At 39.8% G+C, this 26130-nt stretch overlaps 1 protein-coding gene across 1 annotated transcript; it reads left to right on the top strand.

The window, feature by feature from the left end:
* Positions 1-1271: 1271 nt before the first annotated feature.
* LOC121377579 lies at positions 1272-24964 on the top strand. The gene is made up of 7 exons (XM_041505637.1): positions 1272-1339; positions 5394-5470; positions 6857-7219; positions 10675-10767; positions 16601-16693; positions 21461-21614; positions 24199-24964. The coding sequence occupies exons 2-7, from the start codon at positions 5395-5397 to the stop codon at positions 24284-24286; spliced, it is 867 nt and encodes a 288-aa protein (XP_041361571.1). The 5' UTR covers positions 1272-1339; position 5394; the 3' UTR covers positions 24287-24964.
* Positions 24965-26130: the final 1166 nt, after the last annotated feature.

Raw genomic sequence — 26130 nt, 5'->3', positions numbered from 1 at the left:
TATATATCTTCACCTAGACCCTGGTTTTCAAACACTAAGGTATATATCTTCACCTAGACCCTGGTTTTCAAACACTGAGACCCTGGTTTTCAAACACTGAGGTATATATCTTATACCCTGGTCTTCAAAACCTACCTAGACCCTGGTTTTCAAACACTGGGGTATATATTCAAACACTGAGGTATATATCTTCACCTAGACCCTGGTTTTCAAACACTAAGGTATATATCTTCACCTAGACCCTGGTTTTCAAACACTAAGGTATATATCTTCACCTAGACCCTGGTTTTCAAACACTAAGGTATATATCTTCACCTAGACCCTGGTTTTTAAACACTAAGGTATATATTTTCACCTAGACCCTAGTTTCAACCTGTAAAAATGAACACTAATTTTGATTAATTTACAAAAATGCAACAAATTTGGATATAACAGAGTAAAACAAGAGTTTATGACGTTGAAATACCATTAAAAATGGACTAAAACGCGACTACATCAGATATTTTGCTTTATATTTGATATATAATAGTGTAAAAGTATGCAAATATAAAATTGTCCCCCCCCACACACACACATACTTTTTGGCACCTTCTTACGCCACTGTACATAATCATTATTTCTCAGACACACGTGTGTTTTTTTAAAATATGAAAAATGCATTTTTGTTTTTGTATAAGAAACACCAAGTTGACCAGACAACACGTCGGTTGTACGGAAATGGATAGTCCAAACAACAAAATATAAGTAATCTTTTAGAATTTTATTTTAGTGATCATAAACGGCTCTAATAGTGAAAAATATGCCTTAGTGTTTAAAAACTGGGGTCTGTCCCTTTAAGACCATGCCATTTGAAGGAAAACAGCTGACCATTTCGTTTGTATTTGACCTAAGCGAGTGTAGTAAAACGATAGCTAACGAACGGCAGAGGCGGATCTAGTGGGTGGGGGCAGGGGCCCGGCCCCCCCTAAATTTTGCGACAGATATAATTTTATTATATTAATTTTTTTAATTTTTTTTACGATCCCCACCAAACCTCCCCAAAGTTCCTTTGGTATTCCGCCTCATGTCATTGCCCCCCCCCCCCCCCCCCCCCTCCAAATGAATTTTCTGAATCCGCCACCGAACGGGTCTCCTGTGTCTGCTTGATATACTTGAATAATATTCTTAAATATTCTAGAGACCGTAACTTTAACTTTAATCAAGAAAAAAAACCCTCGTTTATTTATAGCGCCCAGCCTCGTTTTCACATTATTTATCAGATGGCTCTACACGTAGTCTGCGAAGAAGTTTTCGAGTTACCTATCAGCATCATTTTAAAAGTCAACAGTTTATCTTTTAGGTAAAGTTTTAAGTTTAGAACGAATGACGTTTCTTGATAATGTTTTGAAATTTCCACAGTAGAGAAATACTGCACAGCAATTTAGTTATACACAAGTTGGCAAGTATCAGACACATTAAGGTCGACGACAGTCACTTTTCGCACCCCTTACTGTAATTTCACTTGAAATCCATATTTCCTAAAAGGTACAATTTTTTAATCACAAGATTGTTTTTCAAACACATTCGGCTGCATTAGTAATTTTCAAACAAAAAGATAGCAACAGCAATTTTTGCATTGGAATTTTCCAAGCATTCTTAAAACGGAAACGTCATGTTCCCAGTTTATGGTTATTGTAAGGAGATGCAAAGTGACGTCAGTGAAATACTGACGTGATTCAAATTCAAAATTAGCTATATTATTACAATGCTTCGCCACATTAAAATAAAAACTGGTCTACTAGCCTTGACCCCTGTCAAAATTCTATAACAACCAGACAACGTTGTTTACAGGTTGGTGGGGCTTTTTTTTTTCTTTAATAATTCTGGACAAAATATTAATTTTAAGTTTTAAAAGATGAAAGAAATGAAAAGTACCTTTTGTCAAATATATCATATCAAAAAATTACCGTTGGATATGTTTTATGTATTGTGTACAAAGTCAAAAACAAAGAGTCCGAAAAGTGACTATGGTCAATCTGGGGGGGGGGGGGGGGGGGGGGGGTGCGTAACCCAGTGGTAAAGCGCTCGCTTGATGCGCGGTCGGTTCTGGATCGACCCCCGTCGGTGGGCCCATTGAGCTATTTCTCGCTCCAGCCAGTGGTATGTGTTATCCTGTCTATGGCATGGTGCATATAAAAGATCCCTAAAAAGAGTAGCCCATGAGGTGGCGACAGCGGGTTTCCTCCCTCAATACCTGTGTGGTCCTTAAACATATGTCCGACGCCATATAACCGTAAATAAAACGTGTTTAGTGCGTCGTTAAATAAAACATTTCCATTCTTCCTTCGACCTTAGGATTTAACCTGGAAATAAATAGTACATAGCTGATGTTTTTCAGGATAGACGCAGAACATCATTAGTAATAACATATCAAAAGTCCCCAAGTTTCCAAGGTGTGCTAACTTTAATACAGACGTAAATATATAATTATCGTCATGTAATCTGTTTACGCATGTAACCCATTTTCGTTATCTACCTTAGCAAGTTCAACCTGGTATTGCGCGCACATTTTTGAAGTGTGGTCGGATTTTTACAATACAAAATACGAGAAGCTGGAGACAGCAAAATGATTACATCATTCATATAAATTAGAACAAGAAGATTAAGATTTTTTGTTTTGTTTTTTTATTGCATGGATGTCTTATTTAAAAACGATAAACAAATGCGTTCGGGGGTAGGCCTATAGTCCGTCCCACAGGGAACGCCTTTTTTTCATAGTATGGAAGTTATTAGAATTGATTTCTTTATGAGCCGATTGATTTGTAAATTGCACACACAAATAGTATTTATTTGTTATTTTCAAAACACTTTTACTTTTCTTCTTTCGTCAAACCAAACTGAAATTATTTACAAAAATCCCCACAACATTTTAATAGAATGATGGGACTGACTATAGTTTTCTTTTGCAAGGCTGTAAGGCTACTTAAAAAAATTACATTTTCAGGTTTTAGCCAGCATTTTGAGTGGTAGGGTTTGCCTATTTATTAACTGGGGACTTTGATATGAAGTTGCCCGAGTCTTGTATGCTCTCTAAGAAAAATTTTAAATCTCTGAAAGACAAAAACGCTTTTTCATGGCATCTGGAACTTAAAAACTGATTTTTAAAACAATGATTTTTGACTATTTTGTAGATTTAGTTTTTCTTTAAGATAATATAATTCTAGCACACAACAAGAGTTAAGGGTATATACGTTAAATATTTTGGGCTATTGTTTATTATCACCTTAGTAGCAGAAAAATATGTACCTTAGAACTACGATCAGTTCCTTTAATAATGAACATAATTATGAAAAACGAAACACTTTACACGACGTAGCCCAGTGGTAAAGCGCTTGCTTGATGCGCGGTCGGTCTGGGATCAATAACCGTTAGTGAGCCCATTAGTCTATTTCTCGCTTCATCCAGTGCATTACGACTGGTATATCAAAGGCCGTGGTATGTGCTATCCTGTCTGTGGGATGGTGCATTATAAAAGATCCCTTGCTGCTAATGGAAAAATGTAGCGGGTTTCCTTTCTATGACTGTCAGAATGACCATATGTTTGACATCCAATAGCCGATGATTAACAAATCAATGTACTCTAGTGGTGTCGTTAAACAAAAACAAACGTTTTCTTGAATTGTGATTCATGTTGTGGGCTATTAGTAAAGTGTGCACAAGGTTTAAAAAAAAAAGGGCAGGGAAAAGAAGAAAGAAAGGAAAAGATTGAATGATTGTGTTGCTAAAAAACAACAACAAAAAACAACAACAAAAAACAACAACAAAAAACACTCTATGAATATGCACTGCAGGTGTGTGTTTCGGATGATATTTCCGACACTCTCAATGTCCTGACGGTTCAGATATAGTGACTTTGGAAGTGTTTGTTAAAAAGTCCGGGAAGAGGGAATTGTGCTCCGCTACTTGAGAATGAAAATGTAAATGTTTTATGTGCTAATCTATAAATAAAGATACAACAATATATTGCTTGTGGCCTGCCGCTAGAGACTCCCGTTATTAGAGATCGTGCCCTTCACTCATATATCGTTTACACGATGTATGTTTATTATAAATAGATTATGTATATTACAGAAAACAGCCTTATTTATTGGTTGATAATGGATCCTTTGTAATATGAGAACACATAATTTCTTTTAACACGAGGAGAGTTTCCAGATGAAAAACGTACATTTTTAAAGGCGTACTGTCACGGATTTAAGGACCTTATTTCTCAAAAAAAAATGAATAATAAATAAAAATTACATTAATTGTTGGAAACCAAATCTACCTATCGCATAACCTTAACTGAATCATGATGGAGTGAAATCCATGTTAACCCTTTTAGTTTTTGAATTACGGACCATTGCCATAATTCAATTAGTTTTACAAAATATCATTAATAAATGGAGTATGATGGTTATGAAGATGGTTAAATAAAGTACATTTAGGAACAAATCAAATGATTTTTGTTCCGGTAATACTTTGTTAGACCATTAAATAGGTCAGTGATCTGTGACAGTATGCCTTTAAATAGGTCAGTGATCTGTGACAGTATGCCTTTAAATAGGTCAGTGATCTTTGACAGTATGCCTTTAAGGGTTCAATGGTCACTGCGCCCTCTTCTCTCTCACCAACCACTAACAACTAACCCACTGTCCTGGACAGACAGCTCAGATAACTGAGGCGTGTGCACAGGACAGCGTGCTTGAACCTTAATTGGATATAAGCACGAAAACAAGTTGAAATGAAATGTTGGGCAAGACGTAACCCAGTGGTAACGCGCTCGCTCGATGTGAGGTCGGTCTGGGATCGATCTCCGTCGGTGGGCCCATTGGGCTATTTCTCGTTCTAGTCAGTGCACCACGACTGGTATATCAAAGGCCGTGGTATGTACTACCCTGTCTGTGGGATGGTGCATATAAAAGATCCCTTGCTGCTAATCGAAAAGAGCAGTACATGAAGTGGCGACAGCGGGTTTCCTGTCTCAATATCTGTGTGGTCTTTAACCATATGTCTGACGCCACATAACCATCAATAAAATGTGTTGAGTGTGTCGTTAAATAAAACATTTCTTTCTTTCTTTCTTTGTCTGTTCAAATGATATTATAAGTACGGTCATGTGATAGACACCGATAGGGTCTACTGTACAGGGCCTGCGGATTATATTTGAAAGTGTGTATGTAGTGGGGGTGGGGGTGGGGTGGGGGGGGGGGGGGACGGGTGATGTCTGTCCGATGGTCTGGGTGAAGAAGATACCCCATAAACACACACATACATATAAAATACTTCTTTTCATGATCATTATATATGATGTACATGTATATAGTAATATAATATTATCACATATTTTATTGTTATTTTATATTTATTTACAGGATGACGTCGTTAAAGCTGCATGCCATACTGACAGTCATTGTGATGATTCTGTCCACAAGTTACGAAGTTAAAGGAGGTATATATCGTATGTAAAGTGACATATATTTAACTATAACAAGTGAAAGTTAAACAAGTTTTGTTTTATTTAACGACGCCACTAGAGCACATTGATTTTTTATCTTATCATCAGCTAATGGACGTCAATCATATCGTCATTCTGACACTGTTTGTTTTTTAGAGGAAACCCGCTGTGGCCACATAGGCTACTCTTTTATGACAGGCAGCAAGGGATCTTTTTTTTTGCGCTTCCCACAGGCAGGATAGCACAAACCATGGCCTTTGTTGAACCAGTTATGGATCACTGGTCGGTGTAAGTGGTTTACACCTACCCATTGAGCCTTGTGGAGCACTCACTCAGGGTTTGGAGTCGTTATCTGGATTAAAAATCCCATGCCTCGACTGGGATCCGAACCCAGTACCTACCAGCCTGTAGACCGATGACCTAACCACGACGCCACCGAGTCCTGTTTTTTTTAATGATAAAGTTAACCTTTAACACTTACACAGGAAGGTTAGTAGATTCTAACTGTGTTCAGCATTTGGAAAAATAACATTTCCGCGCATGCGTGGTTCGATATTTTTAATTTAAAAAAAAAACTACATGATAAAATATATGTTTTTGAACTATGGAAAAAATCAATTTGTCCAGCGTTCCGGTCCAGTCCGCGTTGTACCAACACCCATCTCTAAAACGCGATGTCAATACAGATATGCATTATATTCATACCACTTTGAGAATGGCCAATACAGCACAAGTTGAAGTTTTGAGTAAAAGTCAGTATCTATCTGTGATATTTGTATTTGTATTTTTGCACAGTTCTTTACACTGTTTTTATTTAAATCTTGAATTTTTATATTGATGTTGATCATCACTTTATTTGTTTGCATTACCATAGTTTGACACCCAATAGCCGATGTATTTTTCGTGCTGGGGTGTCGTTAAACATTCATTCATTCATTATATTCATACCAGTGAATAGATTGTAAAATATCAATTTTCTAATGAATTGATTCTTAAATAACAGAATTTATGCTATTATTTACAATTGTTACGAATGGATTATTTGTCTACTATTCACTACAGTCGGGAAACAAACATTTAGCATACCTTTTGCAGATCTAATATATAATAATTGAAAACAAATTCTAACAATAGGGGGCTTAAAAGTCATAAAAATTAAATGATTTGGCCTTGTTGATCTGACACGTGTGAGGTCTTGTAACACGCACTGAATGTTAATCATCTTCCTCCATTTTAAGTCAATTTCTACAAATCAAGTGGGCCCAATATTGGTCATTTTAAGGAATAAACAATACGGCTCTTAGTCGGTCCCACAGGGAACTCCTTTTTTCATACTATGAAATTAATAATAAATAAATACATCGTAGTATTTTTTAACAGAACTGAAATTGGAACTAAAAGCCGAAGTTCTTTTACCTCCGAAATACTCGATGATGGTGTTATCCTGCAATACCGCGGGCGGGTATCATGATTATCTTCGCCTGACTCTTTCCATATGTAGGATCAGTTCGACGGAGAAAGTTTTGTATGGCTACATATATGAGTGGAATCAGGAGCATTGCAAGGCACATCGTCAAATCAAACCTGACTATTATATGATGTGTGGAGTCCGTCTGGGAGATTATCAGAGCCATGTGTTTTTCATATCTACGCTAATGCCGCATGACCTTGAATATGGATGGGCTTGCTGCAAGGGAAACTGTTCAGACTTAATGAGCAACGTAGTTTATATAGAAGCGTCTGGTAAGTAAGATTTGTTATGTCTATTCTGTTTTTATTTATATACCTTTTCTGACGCCTAATTTGGCCGATGTGTATTTTTGTCCTGGGGTGTCGTTAAACATTCATTCTTCTTTTTTTAAATTATTATTATTATTATTTTTTTTTTTTTTTAAGTATACTGGTATTAGTCTTATTCAGCTTACTGTACTAGCACAACATCTAAGCTATACAACATGAGTCATCTCCCCTAATGCAGAATTGTCTTCCCTTGCAGGATGTATATCCATATCCGCCCATGGGCAGACCATCGTTCTCAATTCTGCAGTCCTCCATTGTGGACGTACTTTTAAAGAGCTCTGCAAACATTTCGGTTTTTCTTTTTTTTTGTACCATGTGAAACATTTTATTAAAGTGTAATTTTGTTTAGTTCTTTTCCATAGTCCTTTCCAAGACATACGTTGTTTTTGGGATAATTCGGGTTACCGTACGCATGTGTGTCAGGAAAGTTTGTTTGCAAATTTTCTCTTGTGGCTCCGCGCTACGCCGCAGGTGGGACTTGTGTCTTAGCCATCAACTCCAACCGTGTCGGCTGTTCCGCCGCCGCCTGGTTTTCCAGCTCGGTCGGTGCCTGTTTCCACCCATGATCGTTTTGGCGATGCAGGGGTGACGCAGGGACGGAGGTTTGTTCCCATCCCTTCCGCGCTCTTCGGTGCCGCCAGTGTTGAGGGAGGTCTCTTCTGAGGAACATTTGCCTTCCGGTTCAGGTTTGGAGTTGGAAGATGTATCGGACGATCCGAATTGCCGAGCGGCGGGACTTGATGCATTTGTCTCGCCTGCAGACGATTTAGATTATATAACGGTTCTGCAATTCGTAAGTAAAGAAGTCCGACGTGTATGCGCTGACGCTTTCCCAGCGGAGGTGGCTGTTTTCACTATTCAGGGCGTTTCTTTTGGGCATCGATCGCTGGGGGTGGAGGCTCCGCGGCTGGAGTTTGGTTTTACGCTTGCCCAGGAGGCACACGAATCGTTACTGGAGATTGATACTTTGATCGCTGGCACCGATCGTATCATGGGAACGGTGGTGGAAGAGTCTTCGGCGGCTTTAGCCATCGGTAAACTCTTACCCGGTATGAAGCTGCAGGTGGCCCCTTCTTCGTACCAAACGTTGGGCGCGTCTTTCCTGAACCATGCAGCAGTTGTTTCTGCTCAGGATAAGACTGATTGTCGTCTGGCGTCTTTTGTACGTGTCACCTCGGAGACCTAGAGATGATGGAGAAGTTATTAAAACTCCTTCAGGTGAACAAACATCTAGGTGCCTACGTTTTTGGGTTGGATAAGCCTGTGGAGAGTCTTCCCCCGATGGCTCGATGTTGCTTGGCGGCTGCCGTGAAGGCGTCGCATCACATTGCGCAGATGTCTGGGCATTTGTGGGCATACAATCTCTTGTTGTGACGCGATCATTACTTGTCTGGGCTACGGGCTACTGATGTTGTGAAAACTTATTTTCGCAGCCGGTCAGTGAGGGAGACTTTGCTGTTTGGGTTGGACATCGGCCTTGTTATGGATAAGGAGTCAATCAAGTTCGCCCCCCCAGCTAACACTCGTAACTGCTGCGTTTCGCCCGCCTTCCTCCCCCCGTCAAACAGAATCGTGCTTGTCTGAGGGCAGCACGTTTTTGGGCTACCGATGAGGGCACGGCACCTAAGAGTGGTAAGCTGCCGGGGTGAGGGTATTGCGACGACCGGCAACTGTTAACGGAGGTGCCGTTAGCAGACGTTCCCGTGGGCGGCAGGTTACGTCCTTTTCTTCCACAATGGCGTCTCCTGCCAGACCTGGACCCATGGGTTCTGTCGGTCGTCAAGATAAATGGCGAGCGATTCTCAACCTCAAGCTGCTGAATGCATTCGTGGTCGTTCCTTTGATGGTGCAGTCGGTCCAGGCTTTACTCCAGGTTGGGAAGTGGGTAGCGTCAATCAACCTGAAAGACGCCTACCTGCATTTCCGATTCTACATGATTTTTTGAAGTTCCTGCGCTTCCTATTCGACGGCAAAGCTTACGAGTTTCGAGTGCTGCCGTTCGGATTGGCCACGAGTAGTCAAGGCTGTAGTAGGCCGTGTGCATTTGTTGGGCATTCGCATGCACAACTACCTGGACGACTGGTTGATTCCAGCTTCGTCTCAGCAGGCATGTCTGACAGGCGTGAGTCTGGTCATTGAAATGATACTTCACTTGGGATTTATTTCCAACTGGGTGAAGTCGGAGCTGGTGCCAACTCAGGTTTTCACGTACCTCAGAGTTGTCTTCATCTTTGTGGAGGCATCCGTTCGACCAACTAATTCACGCCTCCACAATTTCACAGCGCTGGCTCAGCGTCTTTCTCGGGAGCAGCGCACGCTGCACGGGTTGTTGGGACATCTTGAGTCGTTGGCCGCATTGAATGTGCGGTTCAGACGATTCAAGAGACCTCTCCAGTGGCATCTCTCACATGTGTGGGACGGCCGCTGTTGGGATACGTTGATTCCGGTGGGGCCTTGGTTCGTGCAGACGATCCAAGAGTGTCTGGTCGACAAGTGTTTGTCCCAGATCTTTTTCTTAAACCCTCTTGCTCTGGAGTGGGTCCTGTTTACCGATGCTTCCCTAGAGGGGTACGGTTCGCATCTTGGGGATCAACATCTGTCAGGTGTTTGGAGTGCCTTCGAAAAGAGCCTCCATATCAATCTGTTGGAGATGGAAGCCGTTCGTCGGGCTTGCCTCCAGTTTCGGAGAATTATTCAACATCGTCAAATTTTGTTTAGGTGCGACAACACGACAGTCGTCGCATACGTCAATCGTAATAAATGCACAGGTCATTCGCTTGGGTGTTTTATTTATGAATGAATGTCATTTTACCAAATGCTACAAAGTATAAAAGAGAGAGTAAAAACAACATCAACTAAATGTTTATGTTTTTGGCTACATTCTGTACTGTTTATGTCTTGCTTTGGCGGGACGTAGCCCAGTGGTAAAGCGCACGCTTGATGCTCGGTCGGTCTAGGATCGATCCCCATCGGTGGATACATTGGACTATTTCTCGTTCCAGCCAGTGCTCCATAACTGGTGTAACAAAGGCCATGGTATGTACTATCCTGTCTTTGGGATGGTGCATATGAAAGATCCCTTGCTGCTAAACGAAAAGAGTAGCCCATAAAGTGGCGACAGCGGGTATACGTGGTCCTTAACCATATGTCTGACGCCATATAACCGTATAAAAAATGTGTTGAGTGCATCGTTAAATAAAATATTTCTTTCTTTATTTATAAAAGATCCCTTGCTGCTAATCGAAAAGTGTAGCCCATGAAGTGGCGACAGCAGGTTTATTCCCTCAATATCTGTGTGGTCCTTAACCATAACACTGACGCCATATAATCGTAAATAAAATGTGTTGAGTGCATCGTTAAATAAAACATTCCCTTCCTTCCTCGTTTATCTCTTGCAGATGAATGCGGCCTACAATGTGAAAATGGCGGTACTGTCAACAAAGTTGATTGCTCTTGTAAATGTACAAACAGTTGGACTGGATTAAAGTGTGGTATGTCTTGTTTCAGTAATAGCAGGGCTCGAAATGGCGGCCTGCGTTTTTCTTTTAGACCTAGCATGTGAAACTGAAATTCATCTGTTAAACATACCATAAGATCGCAGGCCATGCTTCATATATGGAAGGACAATTACTTCATCTGATATTTAGATTGTCAATCTGTTGTTCATGCACTTACATGAAAGTAGAAATGATAGCAGTATTATTTTACAATATTTATAATTTGTTAATGTAAATAATTGAATTTGTGTGTACAAAATGACATAATCTGATTTCATTGAGCCTCTTTTAACATAAATGTATTTGACATACCGGTATCTAAATATTCAACTTTTCAGCACTTATATTAAGACAAGTCCACTGTAAATTATCTTAATCATGTTTCATACACTTATTTACCAAGAAAATTCATGACTTTCCACAATTTCCACTGATAATGAAATTAACATTCATGACTTTCCACAATTTCCACTGATAATGAAATTAACAGCAATTGAAAACTGCTTTAGACATGATTTTCTTTTCTCCCCAAAGGAGTAACTATTAATAAATTATAAATTAAATTAAAAAAAATACTGGTATTTTATAAATGTGGATTTCTAAAACCAGATGCAGCAAGAAATAAGTATGACTCACTTAACATAGGGTTTTATTCTTCACACACCTACCTGTACTCTATGTATAAAAGTACACTCATGGTTTAAGAGTAGTTTAAAGTGAATATAGGTACATAAACAATAACTATATCTGGTATTTACATTTTCAGTCCAAAAGTTGTGTGGTTTTTCAATGCCATGCTAGAATTTAGCATAATGTAGTCAACATACTCTCCCAAAAAGTAAAAGTATTATAACTGTTAATAATTACTGCAGAATAAAATGTTGGGTTTATGCTACATTTGTCCAAAATAGTCTAGTTAGGCAAAAAAACACAAAAACCACCAGAAAGCAAGAAAAGAAAAAGGGAAAAATCCTGTACACAAAAAAAGAGAAATTTTTTAGAAAGTAATAAGAGTGTACCGGCTCCAACCCAGAGCAAGTTCTTAACGTCTCAGTGGGTAGGTGTAAGGCCACTACACCCTCTTCTCTCTCACTAACCACTAAACAACTAACTCACTGTCCTGGACAGACAGCCCAGATAGCCGAGGTATGTGCACTGGACAGCGTGCTTGAACCTTAATTGGATATAAGCACGAAAATAAGTTGAAATGAATGAATAAACTGAACAAATATTAAAATTTCAAGTTTCAGGATATTTATGTTAATAAATTCTAGATTATAATTTGGAAAGTATTTTATTGATATGGGTCAGTAACAAAAACCACAGTTCTGTTATGCCTCAAGTATTTAATCAAATCTCACACTGCAAAACAAGCTCTGCAGTCTCTTTAGAATAACCAACAATGAAAAGAAAATTAATATTTTTATTACATCTCAGCACATTTTAAATTTGGTGTTAAATATCTGTGTTTCGGAAAAATAGCCTTCATAATTTTGGCCCATGGTCATTTTGACACTTGGCATAGATACTGATTCAATGAGAAGGTAAACCCATGGCCATCATACCACACCTACCAATTACTTTAATTTCAGCATTTTCACTTCCATTGTAGTTATTGGTTTATACCACCATCACAGCATCCTTTGGTAGTGTTTCTGTCAGATATGCTTAGTATAAAAAGAAAATGCATCCTACATACATATTATATCTTACAAAACAGATACCCAACTAGTAGGCCCCCTATAGACAGATTAACAAAGAAATAATCAAATATTTTAACAAATGAAGAAAATACAATTGTATTCTTCCTTATGCCTAAACAAAGGGTGTTTCTGGTAATATAACTAAAAAATATTAGGTAAGGCCAGTTTAATTTTTTTTTAAACTACATTTGTACTCTTTCCAATCTAAATAAATTAGCTCCACTGGTTAATTACTATGACCTGTGGATCTAACAGCACCCCGTTGGAGTTCATGTCCAGCTGACCTTTCATTCGACCAATCTAAACCTTACTTGCATAATCATGCCAGTGATTTGAAAAGAATTTGAAAACATTCGGGATTATGCCGAGGGTATACGAAATGATTTAGGTGAATTCGAAGTATGCCGGAAACTAATTTCAATATAAAAATTATATATACTGTAATATTCGTTTCAAGACAAAACAAACCTGTGATGGTATAGCCATAAACTCTGTTTATACTAGTATACAATCCAGAGTTTATTACTGCACTTTTTTTCCCCCTTTTTTAATGTTGAAATAGACCAACAAGTTCGCCTATTGCATAAATAGTTTCGCCCGATATTTTTAGTAGAATTTGTATGCTCCCGAATAACGCTATAAAAGGCGAAGTGTAATTGGTCGATATTTAAATTGTTATTTATAGATGAAATGTTACCTGGACATGGGAGTCCACGCAATGCTGTTAGATCTACTGGTAAACCAGTAGAGCTAATTTTAATCAGATTGTAGTTTTTAACCTAAAACATTTTTTTTTTTTAAATAAACAAAATAGGGGAAAATAATTAGGGTATATATAAGCCCTTGTTTTAGGTAGGGTCAGTTTCAAGAAATACATTTTTCTTTTACGCATTAATTAATGGGTACACCACATCTTCACTATTGTATGTCTATATTGTATGTATGTTATTTGCATGTCTCGAACAATTTTTCTTCTTCTTGAAATTGTGTATATGGGGCTGCGGAAGAGGTGAGGGCAGATAGGGCCATGGTCTCCTCATGTTTTTTTCCTATTACTGTGCTCAAAAGGCTGGAGATGTCATAGGCCCTATGTTAACATCTGATATTTAAACTTATTCTGGGTGAGCATGCCTCCGAACCCCCACTAACAGATTCAAATATATGTATTCTCTCTCTCTCTCTCTCTCTCTCTCTCTCTCTCTCTCTCTCTCTCTCTCTCTCTCTCTCTCTCTCTCTCTCTCTCTCTCTCTCTCTCTCTCACACACACACACACACACACACACACACACACCTCGACCTTTGAACCGACAGCACACTACTAGTACCCCCATCCCCATCCCCACTTTCAAATACACTCCGCTGGCCCTGTACATAATTTAAAAAGTGTATTGTTTCTAAAACACGTTTTCTTTTAGTTTTGTGAAATTATTGATTAAAAATAAATAAATAAATAAATAAATAATCGTAACAAACATGACCAATATGGGGCATAGGACGAAACCCACCAAAACCCTCACCCTCACCCAAAATCAGTGAACAAAACACACAAATAAACAAATGTCCACATAGCATACATAAAATGCTTCAAATCACACTACCAAACAGCTGTTTAAAGCGCGAGTGTGTATAATAAAGATGCGACCTCTATCATTATGGGAAGATAATTTCTGGGCCTTCGTCATTGACCATATTTGAGACCAATCACCAATGGCAATCACTCAGTCGCATCGTTGCCTTTTACTACCGATTTAAAGGCTATCCGATTGGATAACATATTAATGTGGCTATATCCAATTAAGGTTCAAGCACGTCTTTCCCAGGCCCAATCTCTGACTTCGCCAGTGACTGTGTCCGGGACAAAAAAAAAGAAGGGATTTGGGGGGGGGGGGGGGGATGTAGAGTTGAAAATGGGCAGAATTTTGAAAATAGCAATTAGTAAAAGAGTTAATAGAATTTAAAAAATAAATAAATAAAGAGTTACAATCAAAAAAAAAATAAATAAATATATTTATTATTTATATATATATATATATATATATATATATATATATATATATATATATATATATATATATTGACTGCTCGGCCGAATATTTATATAATTTGGAGCATTTTAGAAGGACAGTCCAAAAATAAAGAAGAGAAAGAAGAGAGAATCGGACTATTTAATATTAAAAAAAAAGAAAATAATTTTGACATAAAATTTTCAAAAGTGGGATATTAACATTTGACTGTAATAAAAATGTGTTTAGACCAGAACACATTTAAAGCAACAAGCAGAATAAATAACATTATTTTATTGATCAACATCACATGAAACAGGGGTCTTAATTTATAGTTTTATTGTTTTAGACAGATTGGTATGATGCAATGCAGGTATGAACATATACAAATAATACTTCGATTTATTTTGCTACCTACACCTGTTACTACAGTTGTTGTTCATTGTTTATTAAGCCTTCAAAGAGGCGCGATTATTTCATAACACTTTCTATGGTGTCCTAATTACTGGGAAATGCCGCCATTGTTTAAACGTTGACCGCTGGCAGACAGTAGAGGTATGATCGCATGCCGATGGGGGAGGGGGAGGGTGTAAATGGGAAGAATTGTGAAAATACCAATTAGTAAAAAAGTTAATAGAATTTTTTTAAATTTAAATAAAACGTTACAAGCCAAAAATAAAAAGAATTGACTGCTCGGCCGAATATTTATATAATTTGGAGCATTTTAGAAGGACAGTCCAAATATAAATAAGAGAAAGAAGAGAGGATCGGACTATTTAATACTAATAAAAAAGAAAGTAATTTCGATGTCAAAATTTTGAACGAAGGTCTAAAAGTTTAAAGTCCGATCTATATGTGCACATGAGTGGCCTCGTTAAGGCCGTTATGGTGCACAGCTTGTTGGGACGAGATGGGTTGCATCCCATCAAGAAACCCCTAGAGTGACAGTCATTAGACGTTGAACGTGTAGTGTTGTTCTGAAGTACAGATCTTAAGAAGCCTGATCCGTTTGAACGAGCGATAGTATAGTCCAGTCTTGTGTGTGTTTTGACCGGCCTCGGAGGCGTTCTTGTTAGGCCATCGATCTACAGGCTGGTAGGTACTGGGTTCGGATCCCAGTCGAGGCATGGAAGTTTTAGTCCAGATACCGACTCCAAACTCTGTGTGAGTGCTCCGCAAGGCTCAGTGGATAGGTGTAAACCACTTGCACCGACCAGTGATCCATAACTGGTTCAACAAAGGCCATGGTATGTGGCGACAGCGGGTTTCCTCTAAAAACAGTGTCAGAATGACCATATGTTTGACGTCCAATAGCCGATGATACCATGAAAAATCAATGTGCTCTAGTGGCGTCGTTAAAAAAAACTAACTTTACTTTTATTTGTGTTTTGTAGGTGTTTTTTTTTAGCAAACCTGATGTCTAATTATCGAACACATAGATAACTTTATTGCGGGTTTTATTTCTCTGTTTCCTTTATTCTTTTCTTCTCTCTCTCTCTCTCTCTCTCTCTCTCTCTCTCTCTCTCTGTCTGTCTCTCTCTCTCTCTCTCTCTCTCTCTCTCTCTCTCTCTCTCTCTCTCTCTCTCTCTCTCTCTCTCTCTCTCTCTCTCTCTCTCTCTCTCTCTCTCTCTCTCTCTCTCTCTCTCTAATCCATTTGTTCTTTAAAAAGTCAATAAAATGGTTTAATCAATATATTATATACAACGCAGGCCCGATGTTGCTGGTATAGTGTCTGACTACCGTGAACGTAAAACGTTACCACGTTCAATTTGTATAATTCCAAGTTTATAACTTTTATATATGAATATAAAATACTATCAAATAACAATCAGAACTCTTTCTTGGGGAAATTAATATACGGTACGGGAAACCCTCGGTCTACGTATTATTGTACATATAGTTTGGGTAGGTTTCTTTTTGTGTATTTTGTGTGTGTGTCGGTGGGGGGGGGAGGTTGTGGGTTTTTGTGGGGGGGGGGGGTTGGGGGGTGTGTGTGGGGGGAGGGTTGTTATGTTATGATTTTTTTTTTGTGTATTTACTAGAATAATCTAAAATAAATTAATATTTAAAAAATGACTTGGTTATGATTGTGCTGGTTTCTGTACTGTTTATATCTTGCAGAACTATGCGACCTGAATTGTGAAAACGGTGGCGATTTTGATCCAGACAATTGTACGTGTGATTGTCTCGACAACTGGACTGGAAAAGGGTGTGGTATGTCTTTTGTCTTCTCGTCAAGCGGGTCATGTGTGCATGGATACTTTTAGAGCAGGGGCCTAATTCACTAAAGTCTCGCAACTTTGCGATCTCGCAGTGCAATGCGAAAAGACAAGCAAAGAGGATGCTTTGTTGTCTAGCAGAGCCTAAGAGAGCTTTGTGAATTAGGCCCCAGATTCGAAATCCATGGGGCGGGACGTAGCCCAGTAGTACAGCACTCGCCTGATGCGCGATCGATCTGGGATCGATTCCCGCCGGTGGGCCCATTTTGCTATTTCTTGTTCCAGCCAGTGCTCCATGCACAACTGGTGTAACAAAGGCCGTTGTATGTACTATCCTGTCTGTGGGATGGTGCTTATAAAAGATCTCTTGCTGCTAATCGAAAAGACTAACTCATGAAGTGGCGACATCGGGTTTCCTCTCTCAATATCTGTGTGGTGCTTAAACTTATGTCTTACGCCATATAACCGTAAATGAAATGTGTTAAGTGCGTCGTTCAATAAAACATTTCCTTCCGTCCTGCCAATAGCTGATGAAAACAAACTTTTATCTTTTATCTACCGGCCTCGGTGGCGTCGTGGTTAGGCCATCGGTCAACAGGCTGGTAGATACTGGGTTCGGATCCCAGTCGAGGCATGGGATTTTTAATCCAGATACCGACTCCAAACCCTGAGTGAGTGCTCCGCAAGGCTCAATGGGTAGGTGTAAACCATTTGCACCGACCATAACTGGTTCAACAAAGGCCATGGTTTGTGCTGTCCTGCCTGTGGGAAGTGCAAATAAAAGATCCCTTGCTGCTAATTGGAAAGAGTAGCCCATGAAGTGGCGACAGCGGGTTTCCTCTCAAACTCTGTGTGGTCCTTAACCATATGTCTGACGCCATATAACCGTAAATAAAATGTGTTGAGTGCGTCATTCAATAAAACATTTCCTTCCTTCCTGCCAATAGCTGATGAAAACAACTTTATCTTTTATCTTGCAGAAACGTGCAACATACTCTGTTCTTGTATACTAAAGACGATAAGTGTAGTTTGTTTGTAATAAATAGTAGTCTAGTTTTCTGAAATAGGACAATATTAAAGCAAAATGCAGTTAAACACTTCTTTTTTTATTTCGTTCTTTCTTTCTTTTTCTTTTTTTTCCCCCCCTTCTTTTTCTTTTTCAGGTTTTTTTTTTCTTTTGTTTGTTTTTGTTGCTTTTTTTCTTTTGTCTTTCTATCTCTTCTATTTTACCCATGCTTCCAACTCCTCCCAACTATACCAGTATTTTGACAACGCATTATCCACAGGTTAGCCTGAATAGCAGGACCGTAGAAAGCATTATAGAAACTTAAAGAAAATTCTCTTCATAACCGTTAAAGGGGTTTTAGACTATTAACTACTCAGTTGCCCGCCTCCCCCCCCCCCCCCCCCAACAAAAAATCATAGCTTCGGCCCTGAATAGTCTGCCATTTGAGAGCTAGACGGACATTTGGACGGTTATTAATCACTCTCTGCCATCAGAGATAACTGTATAACGAAAACACGGAATTGCAAGTTATATTTCTAATTTATTTTTTCATTTTATACTTGGGAAAATCCGAGGAATTCGTTCGGGAACGTTTGTGGCCTTCGGTCACATGTTATTGCCCCCCCCCCCCCCCCCTCCCCTTAATGGATTTTCTGGAACCGGCACTGCCCAACCGACCTTGCATTAGGGATGGAATGGTTCAGGGTTTTTTAAATTATTATTTTCGGTTCGATTTTCGGCATTTGGTCTACGGTTCGATTTATTCACGATACTTTCCACAAGTAGTACAAGTACGCCAATTATAATTATCAGACATACAGTTGGGAGGCGAACTCAATGCCTACCAGCCTCAAGTCCGACTGCTTAACGACTACAGCACCGAGGGCTGTGATTCGGACGTCTTAAATCATTTGTCCTGGACCCCGTTCCACGAAGCGATCTTAGCACTACTATCGCCTCCTTAACTTCGTTCTACGATCTTAGCACTACTATTGCCTCCTTAACTTTGTTCTACGATCTTAGCACTACTATCGCCTCCTTAACTTTGTTCTACGATCGCCAGCCCGTTCCACGAAGCGATCTTAGCACTACTATCGCCTCCTTAACTTTGTTCTACGATCGCCAGCCCGTTCCACGAAGCGATCTTAGCACTACTATCGCCTCCTTGACTGTGTTCTACGATCGCCAGCCCGTTCCACGAAGCGATCTTAGCACTACTATCGCCTCCTTAACTGTGTTCTACGATCGCCAGCCCGTTCCACGAAGCGATCTTAGCACTACTATCGCCTCCTTAACTGTGTTCTACGATCGGCAGCCCGTTCCACGAAGCGATCTTAGCACTACTATCGCCTCCTTAACTTTGTTCTACGATCGCCAGCCCGTTCCACGACGCAGCGTAGCTTACTATCATTGTAAATTACTGTTTATTGACAGTTTAATGTATTTTCAAAAATTGATCTGTGATTGACTCTGTTTATTGAAAGTTTTATGTATTTTTAGGAATTGATCTGTGATTGACTCTGTTTATTGACAGTTTTATGTATTTTCAGAAATTGATATGTGATTGACTCTTTTTATTGATAGTTTTATGTATTTTCAGGCATTGATCTGTGATTGACTCTGTTTATTGATAGTTTTATGTATTTCGGAAATTGATCTGTGATTGACTCTGTTTATTGATAGTTTTATGTATTCTCAGAAATTGATCTGTGATTGACTCTGTTTATTGATAGTTTTATGTATTTTCAGAAATTGATCTGTGATTGACTCTGTTTATTGACAGTTTTATGTATTTTCGGAAATTGATCTGTGATTGACTCTGTTTATTGATAGTTTTATGTATTCTCAGAAATTGATCTGTGATTGACTCTGTTTATTGACAGTTTTATGTATTTTCGCAAATTGATCTGCGATTGACTCTGTTTATTGATAGTTTTATGTATTTTCGCAAATTGATTGTTTTGCACCTGGACCAGGGCCCCATTTTATGTTTCAATCTTAGCGCTAAGATCAACTTGATGGATAACGTAGTTATGTACTCTAGCTAGTTATGCACTCAGTGTGATCTGGACTGGTTTGGCTGGTGGTTTAGGTGGAGGCGATGTACTAGTGTGATTGCCATCACTCTGTTTATGACTGTTTTATTTAGTTTCAGAAATTGATCTTTCTACGTTTGGCTGCTGGTTTAGGTGGAAGTGTTCTAGCAGTGAGATTGTTTATTGGCTGCTGGTTTCGGTGGAAGTGTTCTGGCAGTGAGATTGTTTATTGATTGCTGGTTTAGGTGGAAGTGTTCTAGCAGTGAGATTGTTTATTGACTGCTGGTTTAGGTGGAAGTGTTCTAGCAGTGAGATTGTTTCTTGACTGCTGGTTTAGGTGGAAGTGCTCTAGCAGTGAGATTGTTTATTGGCTGCTGGTTTAGGTGGAAGTGTTCTAGCAGTGAGATTGTTTATTGGCGGCTTGTTTAGGTGGAAGTGTTCTAGCAGTGAGATTGTTTCTTGACTGCTGGTTTAGGTGGAAGTGTTCTAGCAGTGAGATTGTTTCTTGACTGCTGGTTTAGGTGGAAGTGTTCTAGCAGTGAGACTGTTTATTGGCTGCTGGTTTAGGTGGAAGTGCTCTAGCAGTGAGATTGTTTGTTGACTGCTGGTTTAGGTGGAAGTGTTCTAGCAGTGAGATTGTTTATTGGCTGCTGGTTTAGGTGGAAGTGTTCTAGCAGTGAGATTGTTTATTGGCTGTTGGGTGGAAGTGCTCTAGCAGTGAGATTGTTTATTGGCTGCTGGTTTAGGTGGAAGTGCTCTAGCAGTGAGATTGTTTATTGGCTGCTGGTTTAGGTGGAAGTGTTCTGGCAGTGAGATTGTTTAATGGCTGCTGGTTTAGGTGGAAGTGCTCTGGCAGTGAGTTTGTTTATTGGCTGCTGGTTTAGGTGGAAGTGTTCTGGCAGTGAGATTGTTTCTTGACTGTTGATTTAGGTGGAAGTGTTCTGGCAGTGAGTTTGTTTATTGGCTGCTGGTTTAGGTGGAAGTGTTCTGGCAGTGAGATTGTTTCTTGACTGTTGATTTAGGTGGAAGTGCTCTAGCAGTGAGATTGTTTATTGACTGCTGGTTTAGGTGGAAGTGTTCTAGCAGTGAGATTGTTTCTTGACTGCTGGTTTAGGTAGAAGTGCTCTAGCAGTGAGATTGTTTCTTGACTGCTGGTTTAGGTGGAAGTGCTCTAGCAGTGAGATTGTTTCTTGACTGCTGGTTTAGGTGGAAGTGTTCTAGCAGTGAGATTGTTTACTGGCTGTTGGTTTAGGTGGAAGTGTTCTAGCAGTGAGATTGTTTATTGACTGCTGGTTTAGGTGGAAGTGTTCTAGCAGTGAGATTGTTTACTGGCTGTTGGTTTAGGTGGAAGTGTTCTAGAAATGAGATTGTTTATTGACTGTTGGTTTAGGTGGAAGTGTTCTAGCAGTGAGATTGTTTATTGACTGCTGGTTTAGGTGGAAGTGTTCTAGCAGTGAGATTGTTTATTGACTGCTGGTTTAGGTGGAAGTGTTCTAGAAGTGAGATTGTTTATTGACTGTTGGTTTAGGTGGAAGTGTTCTAGCAGTGAGATTGTTTATTGACTGCTGGTTTAGGTGGAAGTGTTCTAGCAGTGAGATTGTTTATTGACTGCTGGTTTAGGTGGAAGTGTTCTAGCAGTGAGATTGTTTATTGACTGCTGGTTTAGGTGGAAGTGTTCTAGCAGTGAGATTGTTTATTATTTAGTTTTATTTCGTTCCAGAAACCATTGTCCAGACACCCCAACCTTTGACTGATGATCATGATGGTGCAGGTGCAGGTGCAGGTGCAGGTGTAGGTGTGGGTGGAGGGGCAGCGATCATGATGGGTGTGTTAGTGCTTCTTTCTATTCCCATGGCTTGGCTTATTTACAAGAGGTAATTTCATCCTATATACATTTTAGTCGTCGTCCCTACGCACTGCTTGATTCGTGTTGTGGGTGTTGTAATGTTGAGGGATATATTAATAATCAGTTTTGATTACTGAACGTTTCTCAACAACACTGAAACGCCAAATTTTAAACCGCATCAATAGAAATAATGCTATTTGTCTTTGTGAAATATTGGGAGTTTTAGTATCGTGACACTAACAGAATTCACTTTTGGAGTTTTTCTATGCCATGTAACATCGGGAAGTTTGGTATCATAACACTAACAGAAATGAAGTGGATCTTTTTATACCACATATCACTGGGAATATTGTGGTATCATAACAGCTACAGCAATAAGGCTATTAAGCCTATTTCAGGCCATGCACCATTTGGAATTGTGGTATCATAAGACTAACAGAAATAATGTTATTTTATGACAGGGTGGGACGTAACCCAGTGGGAAAGCGCTTGTTTGATGTGCAGTCGGTCTGGGATCGATCCCCGTCAGTGGGCCCATTGGGCTATATCTCGCTCTAGCTAGTGCACCACGACTGGTATATTAAAGGCCGTGGTATGTGCTATCCAGTCTGTGGGAATATGGTGCATATAAAAGATCCCTTGCTGCTAATCGAAAAGAGTAGCCCATGAATATGTGTGGTTCTTAACCATACGTCTGACACCATATAACCGTAAATAAAATGTGTTGAATGCACCGATAAATAAACATTTCCTTCCATTTTATGACATGTATCATTGGGTATTTTGGTACGGTAATTATAACGGAAATAAGGTTATTTTATGTCATTAATACTAACAGAAATAAGATTATTTTATACCATGTATAATTGGGAATTTTGTTATCTTAACACTAACAGAAATACCAAGTCTATTTTATGTCATGTAAGGCCAAATATATGTATTATGTATGTGTGTGTGTGTATATACTCTGTCAAAAAAGAAACGCATAGGCGAAATATTCATGGAATTATTTCTTTAATACAAAGTGGCATAATTTCGTTATTTATGATCGTATCACAGTCAAATTTGACATGAGTATGTGACAATGTTCTTGCTATGGACTGACGGCAGTGGAGGCGTCATCAAACAGCGTCGTACGAGGGCGCTGAAATCAGTACCGTGTGTAACCACCAGCAGCAGCAATCACTGCGCGACATCTCCTTGGCATAGACTGAATGAGTCTCTGAATCCTAGCCCATTCTTCCTGCAGTGCATGTGACAGTTGCGAAAGTGTCTGAGGCTCCGGGTCACGCTGGCGTACACGTCTGTCCAGTTCGTCCCATATATGTTCAATGGGGTTGAAATTTGGCGATCTTGATGGCCATGGCAGCACATTAATGTTCTCATTCTGTAGGAAATTCATTGTTGCACGTGCCGTATGCGGTCTGGCATTGTCCTGCTGAAAGAATTCTCTCTGTCGATCCAAAATGGGAAGCATGTGACGACGAAGAATTTCATCCTGGTAGCGCACAGCTGTCAGGTTGCCTTGTACGAACACAACTTCACTTCTGCCGGTGTATAAGATGGCTCCCCACATCATGACACTCCCTCCACCGAATCTATCAACTTGGGCGACGTTGTTGGCAAAACGTTCATTGCGGTGTCTGGAAACACGTTGTCGTCCATCACGTCGCTGTAGAAGGAAACATGACTCATCGCTGAACCAAGTTCCACCCCTGTACACTCGTGCACCAGCGAACACGTAAATGTCGATGTTGACGTCGCAGGATGGGGCCAACATACGGTCGACTTGCCTGTAAACCAGCTTCTCGAAGTCAGTTCCGAATGGTTTTTGCAGACACCCTTCTCAAACCAGGTATGCGTGCAGCAGTGTTCGTTGCTTGGGCAGTTCGGTGACGCAAGTGCAGAACCCGGATGTAGCGATCTTGTGCTGCAGTTGTTATGCGAAGTCTTCCACTTCTGCGCCGGTCTTCAGCTGATTGGAACTGCTGGTACCTGTCCCAGAGACGTGAAATGGTGCTCTGATGTACGTTCATGTGGCGTGTGTCTGCTGACTGCGATTCACCTAACTGGAGGTGGCCTATTGCAATGTTTCGATTCGGCAGCCTTAGCCTTGGCATCTTGTAACTCGTCTACGTCGAAATGGAAATGAGGCATCATTGCGAGCATTGCAGCTTTAAATACCCATCACTACCCCAATCTTTTCCCTGAGTTTCACGTGCATTCGCCAAAATCTGACTATTTCACGCCAATTTCCTGCAATTGTCGCACAACGTGCTACAACGTGCATTAAACTTGTTTTAGGGTGCATTTCGGCATGCTGTCCCATTACAGGAACATTAACAAACATGGTCATTCAGCAACATTGTACAAAAAAACTATATTTTGTTAAATCAAACACTTTTCTTCTTTCCCTATCACCTATGCGTTTCTGTTTTGACAGAGTATATATATACATACATACATACATACATACATATATGCACACATGCATATATATTGCTGGTCTCTAGTCAACATACACATACACAAATATATACACACACACACACACAGATACGCACATGCACGCACACACTACTGGCAATAAAACAGATTATTTTGATTTACAGAACAAGACCACAGAAGGAAGATGCAGATGAGCAGATGACAGTACTGGATGATAATGTTGAATATGAAGCTGAAGCTGATAAACCTTAAATCCATCTCGATAATTTTGTCTGTCCAGGGTCCCATCTCTGGATAGCCAGGGGCCCGACCCGAGACAGAAATTATTACAGGGTCAAGTTAGATAATTACAGCCTAAATGTTAATAGTGGACTTTAAATAATTTATGTGCGCATTTGAAAAATTATTTAAAAAAAACAGTATTTAAAATGTTGTCGCAATTTATAAACGAGCTCTCTAAATAAAAAAAAATAATCATTAACATTAATTTACTGAAGCCCTTCAGGGAAAGAAAAGGGAGGTTGGTAGGAAAGGTTGGGTCCCAGCTACAGGAAGTTACTTAATTCTGGGGCCTAATTCACTAAACTCTCGCAACTTTGCGATCTCGCAGTGCAGTTCTAAAAGACTTGCAAAGAGGATACTTTGTTGCCTAGCAGAGCCTAAGAGACCTTTGTGAATTAGGCCCCTGGTCATCCTGGTTTTTCTAATACCACAAAATGCATTTTTCATATTGTTAAAATCGCATATACCTCTGATAAATAAGTGTTAGGAGATGAGTTCTGGTCTAGTCTTCAGGGTATTTCACCGATTCAGAGTCGAAGACTCATGTTGTTCTCTAGTGTAACTTTATCCAAATGTGTTACAGGTTTGTAGATTTAACTGAACTTGGTGTCCATAATGTTTTTTACGAGTTAAAACGAGGGTCTGTGAGTTTAACAGTGTTCGTGTTTTTCATGAAAATTATTCAGTAAACAAGCTTAGATTAGATCTGAAACTGTCATTTTCAACCTGTAATTCTTTCATTTCAACTTATCTTCGTGCTTATATCCAATTCAGGTTCAAGCACGCTGTCGTGGACACACACCTCAGCTATCTAGGCTGTTTGTCCAAGACACAGGGTTAGTTGTTAGTGAGAGAGATGAGTGTGTAGTGGTCTTACACCTACCCACCGAGTCATTAAAACTCGCTCTGGGTGGGAGCCGGTACAGGGCTGTGAACCCTGTACCTACTAGTCTTATGTCCGATGGCCTAACCCAGGGCTCGACCTTAGCGGTAGCCCGGGGTGTTTTGGCTACCGATTTCTCACGCGGACCACCAGTTGTCTAACCCTGGTAGTCCGCCGGACTACCAAATGTTTTGGCATGTCCAGACACTCAGCAATCAACAAGACGTTTAATTCATCGGTGTCTGAAATTCCACCTTTCATGCGCTCTCTGCTGTCAGGAGTCGCTGTAACTGTTAATTGCTCCCTTAGTGTGGCCCACAAGTGGCGGTTGCGCAATATGATTTAGTGAAATAAAGGAGTATATTTGCCAGTGGTAGGATTTGTTTTAACATAGCGGACAAAAACAAATAATTTGATGTAATCCAGTGGCCAGATATACCTGGTTCGTACGGGTCATGGAATTTTCATTTGGGTCATGGGTTAATTTTTCGTAGTCATTTATTACAATCAACAACACGGCCCGTTGTTTTTACGCCTACTTATAACAAACGCTTTGTATGATCAAGACTATTTGCTGCAGCTGAGGTCTAAACTAAACCATAATTCAATCGCGGTTTATTTCCTTCTAGGCTGCCTATGTAAATTGTCAAATTATTGTTTACAAAATTAATATCTATTATGGCCCGATCACACTGGCCCGAATGCTATTCCGTTTGTTTTCCGAAAAGGAATTTGGGTGTTCGGGGAGCGAACGGATCATATTCGGGAAGCATTCGGTGTGTTCTAGGAGCATACTGGCTGTTCGGCTCCGTACGGATGCATACGGAACGGCATTCGGTAGCTCCAAAAATTTGTTGTGCATGTTCAAAATAATTTTCATCGACCATCCGAATGTGGCGTCCATGTGTATTCGGGAAGTATTCGGGAAGCA

Source organism: Gigantopelta aegis, chromosome 7, assembly GCF_016097555.1.
Source record: "Gigantopelta aegis isolate Gae_Host chromosome 7, Gae_host_genome, whole genome shotgun sequence".
NCBI classification, from domain to species: Eukaryota; Metazoa; Mollusca; class Gastropoda; order Neomphalida; family Peltospiridae; genus Gigantopelta; species Gigantopelta aegis.
This window is presented reverse-complemented; position numbering and strand designations above follow the sequence as displayed.

What these genes read in the sequence shown, in the direction of transcription:
- LOC121377579 (XM_041505637.1), top strand. Translation starts at nt 5,395, where the DNA reads ATGACGTCGTTAAAGCTGCATGCCATACTGACAGTCATTGTGATGATT. An exon ending in AGTTTATATAGAAGCGTCTG is followed by an intron (nt 7,220 to 10,674) that starts GTAAGTAAGATT and finishes TATCTCTTGCAG; the next exon opens with ATGAATGCGGCCTACAATGT. An exon ending in TTGGACTGGATTAAAGTGTG is followed by an intron (nt 10,768 to 16,600) that starts GTATGTCTTGTT and finishes TATATCTTGCAG; the next exon opens with AACTATGCGACCTGAATTGT.